Source organism: Haliaeetus leucocephalus, unplaced genomic scaffold (genome assembly GCF_000737465.1).
Source record: "Haliaeetus leucocephalus isolate CR32 unplaced genomic scaffold, Haliaeetus_leucocephalus-4.0 Scaffold741, whole genome shotgun sequence".
Classification (NCBI taxonomy): domain Eukaryota; kingdom Metazoa; phylum Chordata; class Aves; order Accipitriformes; family Accipitridae; genus Haliaeetus; species Haliaeetus leucocephalus.
This window is the reverse complement of record NW_010973177.1, coordinates 5,958,012-5,961,316: the sequence shown is the minus strand read 5'-3', so window position 1 is coordinate 5,961,316 and position 3,305 is coordinate 5,958,012. Positions and strand designations below refer to the sequence as shown.

General features: G+C 66.4%; 3 protein-coding genes across 3 annotated transcripts in view; 1 reads left to right on the top strand and 2 right to left on the bottom strand.

Annotated features, from left to right (window-relative positions):
- The window catches only part of LOC104840101 (C-type lectin domain family 4 member F-like), a 1,809-nt gene extending 1,408 nt beyond the window's left edge, over positions 1 to 401 (top strand). The window contains exons 6-7 of the mRNA XM_010580818.1: positions 41 to 153; positions 236 to 401. Of these exons, the coding sequence (XP_010579120.1) occupies positions 41 to 153; positions 236 to 392 (270 nt within the window). The 3' untranslated portion in view covers positions 393 to 401. The remainder of the gene's footprint in view (positions 1 to 40; positions 154 to 235) is intronic.
- A 1,576-nt stretch (positions 402 to 1,977) lies between these two features.
- On the bottom strand, positions 1,978 to 2,955 carry AP5S1 (adaptor-related protein complex 5, sigma 1 subunit). Its single transcript, XM_010580846.1, has 2 exons — positions 2,771 to 2,955; positions 1,978 to 2,404 (listed from the first exon to the last, which is right to left on the bottom strand). The coding sequence occupies exons 1-2, from the start codon at positions 2,953 to 2,955 to the stop codon at positions 1,978 to 1,980; spliced, it is 612 nt and encodes a 203-aa protein (XP_010579148.1).
- Positions 2,956 to 2,992: 37 nt separating this feature from the next.
- CDC25B (cell division cycle 25B) overlaps positions 2,993 to 3,305 on the bottom strand; it is a 7,328-nt gene continuing 7,015 nt past the window's right edge. Inside the window, exon 15 of the mRNA XM_010580845.1 lies at positions 2,993 to 3,047. Within this exon, the coding sequence (XP_010579147.1) occupies positions 2,993 to 3,047 (55 nt within the window). The remainder of the gene's footprint in view (positions 3,048 to 3,305) is intronic.

Sequence of the window (3,305 nt, the reverse complement as noted above, 5' to 3'; positions counted from 1 at the left end):
CCCATGCCCCCTCTGCCCGCACCCCTGCCCTGTCCTGCAGGACTACCTGGCGCAGGAGACGAGGGGAAAATCTTACTGGATCGGACTGGCAGCCACAGGCCCCGGGGGCTCCTGGCGCTGGGTGGATGGGGCTCCCTATTCCCAGGCCCAGAGGTGAGCTTGGGGGTGGGGGTGGGGGAAGACCAGCAGCCCCACCCCCCCCCCCCCATCCGCTGACCTCACTCTGCCCCGGCAGTTTCTGGGCACCGGGGCAGCCGGACAGCACGGATTATGGGCGCTGGGGCGGGGAGAACTGTGCCCAGATCCACCCCGTGGGCAACGGCCTCTGGAACAACCATAACTGCAACTTCAGCTTCCCCTGGATCTGCAAGAGGGACCTGAGCAGGCCCTGATGCCACGCTGCCGGCTACGCTGCCGGATCCACCGCCGGCCATGCTGCCGGTGTGCTGCCAGCCCCGTGGCACGTGTGCTGGGATGAGCCCCCCAGGGACCTCCGCTCCTCCCTGAAGCAGGGCAGCTCCCAAGCGAGCACCCATGCCACGACGCTGATGCTGTCATCGGTCCTCCGAATCCCGGTGCCATCCCGGTGCTGCCCCCCCCCGCACCGAGAGCACTTTGCTCAGCTCTGATTAAACTGCTCCTGCTGTACCTCCTCCGGCTGCCTCTTGCCTTCCCCATTGAGGGGGGGTTGGCTCCATCGCCCCTACGGCCCCCAGCATGCAGTGAGGTCCCTCCCAGCCCCTCTACCCTGCTCACCTCGGGGACCTTTGCTGGCATCAACCACGGTGCCACAGCTCTCACGTTGTGGGGGTCCCACAAGTGCCGCGGGAGGGACAGATCCATCCCCTTGCCCTGCGAGTGCGGTGGGAGGGGGTACCGGGACCCCTCTGCGCCTGCAGCCCCCACCGGTGTGCCTGGCCAGATCCCACTCAGCATCACGGACAGAGAGACCCACCAGAGCTGAAGCCTGGCACTGCCGATGCCCAGCACTGCTCCCTGGGCACTTCAGCTTTACCAGTGTGGTTATGGGGGGAAATGTTTTGGGGTCTGTCCCCCCCAGCAGCCCCTCCACAGGGTCAGGCACATCCCTGGCACGCCAGCATGCCGGCGGTGGCAGGAGAACCGGGCATGATGTCTCCTGGCTTCCCGGCTTTTCCGGCACCCAGAAACTGCCGGGGCAGGATTCTGCTCACCACTGTGCCCTGCAGAGCTGGGCAGGTGGGTACCGGCTCCTGCCACCTCCCAGGGTGTCACGCGCGTCCCCTGGCCCCAAGCGGCATCATTTGGGGACAACCAACCCCCTGTGCTGGGCACACAGCCACGTCCTGCCCTGCTACCCGTTTATTTAATCCTCCACCCCGGTGACCCTGATGCAGCAGGGCTGGTTGTACCCACCCTGGCTGTCCTGTCCCCCCCCGGGTTCCCTCCTGTCCTGAGGTGATGGATCCCCATCTCTGGCCATCCTGTCCCACAGCAGAGGGGACCTGCGCTGCCCTTGGCCACTGCTCCCCCACTGGGGACCCCCCCACCTTCCCCGTAGCACCCAGACAGGGAAACCCCAACCCGGGGTCCCTCATGGGGAGGGGATGGAGGTGCCCAGCACCCATCCATCCTTTGGGCTGGCGGGTGAGAGGTTTGCAGAAGCCCCCATGGGAGAACGACCTCTTTTTTAACGTCCATTTACGGCCTTGCAGAGCCACCACCCCGCTGTCCTGCGTGGATGAAGCGGTTCAGGAACGCGGCGCCATCGCAGCTCTGGATGGATTTTTATGGGGACGGCTATTAGTGCTACCCAACCCTCCCACAACGGCACTGGGGGGGGATAAATGGATTAAAAACCTGCTCTTTGCTGGCTCCTTGCTCTTTATTCCTGAGCTGCTTTTCCTATCCCTCCCACCAGGGCTTGGCAACCACCTCGGATCCCTCCCTTGTCTCTCCCCTCACCTCTGAAATATCAGAGGGGGTGCCACCCATAGCTCAGCGGGATGCTTTGATGCCCATCTCCCGGTCCATCGCCTGAAGGAAACGTTCATTGAGGAAAAGCATCTGCCCGTGGGGCAGGAGACGATCGAGGAGGAGGTCGGCGGTCTCGGGTCGGAGCAGGACATCGGCACCAGGGCTGAGGAGTCGGAGGGAGACGAGCAGGCGGGGGGCCAGGCGGCGTAGGGTGATTTCGGCCAACGATAGATTCTCTTGGGGGTCACAAACCAAGGCAAAGGCGAGGGCCAAAACCGACAGCCAGGCTACCGTCGTTCGTTCGGGGAAGGGGTCCCCGGGGGGCAGCTGGAAAAGTCCCCCCGGGGCATCTTGGAGCGAGATTGGTTCGTCGGGGAGCTGGGGGAGCTGGGGGGAAGACGGACGCCCCAAAGACGATTGAAGCAGCCGGCACTGGGAGGCCACTTGCCTGGGAGAGAAGAAGGGGGGGGGACACCCTCGTGTTAAGAACCCCCCCCCCAATCCAGGGATAGCATGACCCCCTCTATTGGGGGTCCCGCCAAGCCCTGTCCCCCCAAAAAGGGGGGCCGTCACAATTCTGGGGGTCCCACTGAGCCCAGACGCCCCCCCCAAAGAAGGAAGGGGGACGACACACGGACACCCACAGAGAGGGGGTGTCACAGCCCCAGGGGTCCTGTTGAGCCCAGACCCCTTAAAAGGAGAGGACGGGGGGTCCCATAGAGGGGGGGTCACCAACCCCGGGGGTCCCGCCGAACCCAACCCCCCCCCCCCCGCGGGGTAGGGTGAGGGGGGAGTGGGGGGGGGTCCCGGATACCTGGCCACGGCCAGCAACTCCTCCTTGCGGCGGAGGCGCTGCCGGGGGGGTCCCCCGGGTCGGGGGGGGGGCCCGAAAGTCCGGGCGTAGAGGAGGCGGCAAGGGGCGGGGCTAGAGGGGGCGTGGCCGGGCGTGGCAGGGGGGTCCGCCCCGCCCAGCGCCAGCAGGATGAACGCCCGCACCATGGCAACGCCGCTCGCGACCCCCGGCCCACCGCCCAGGTCACGTGGCAGGGGGGAAGGCGGAGTCGATCCCTCTTCCTCCACTCCGCCGGTTGCTATTGGCCGGCGGGAACGTTGTTCGGATTGGCGTAGCGCGGGAAAGGCCAAGCCGATGAGGAAGGGAACGGCGTCGGGGATTGGTGGAAACCGGGAAGTGTGGGGCGGGGGGCGCGGGGAACTTAGCCCCCACCCTTCTGCCGGGTCGCGATTGGCCAAGGCTAGGCGGGCGGCACGCCGATTGGCGGAGAGGGGCTAGTGGGCGGGATAGGAAGTACGGCCCTGAGAGGGATGGCATGGCCGGCTGGCGGGCAGGA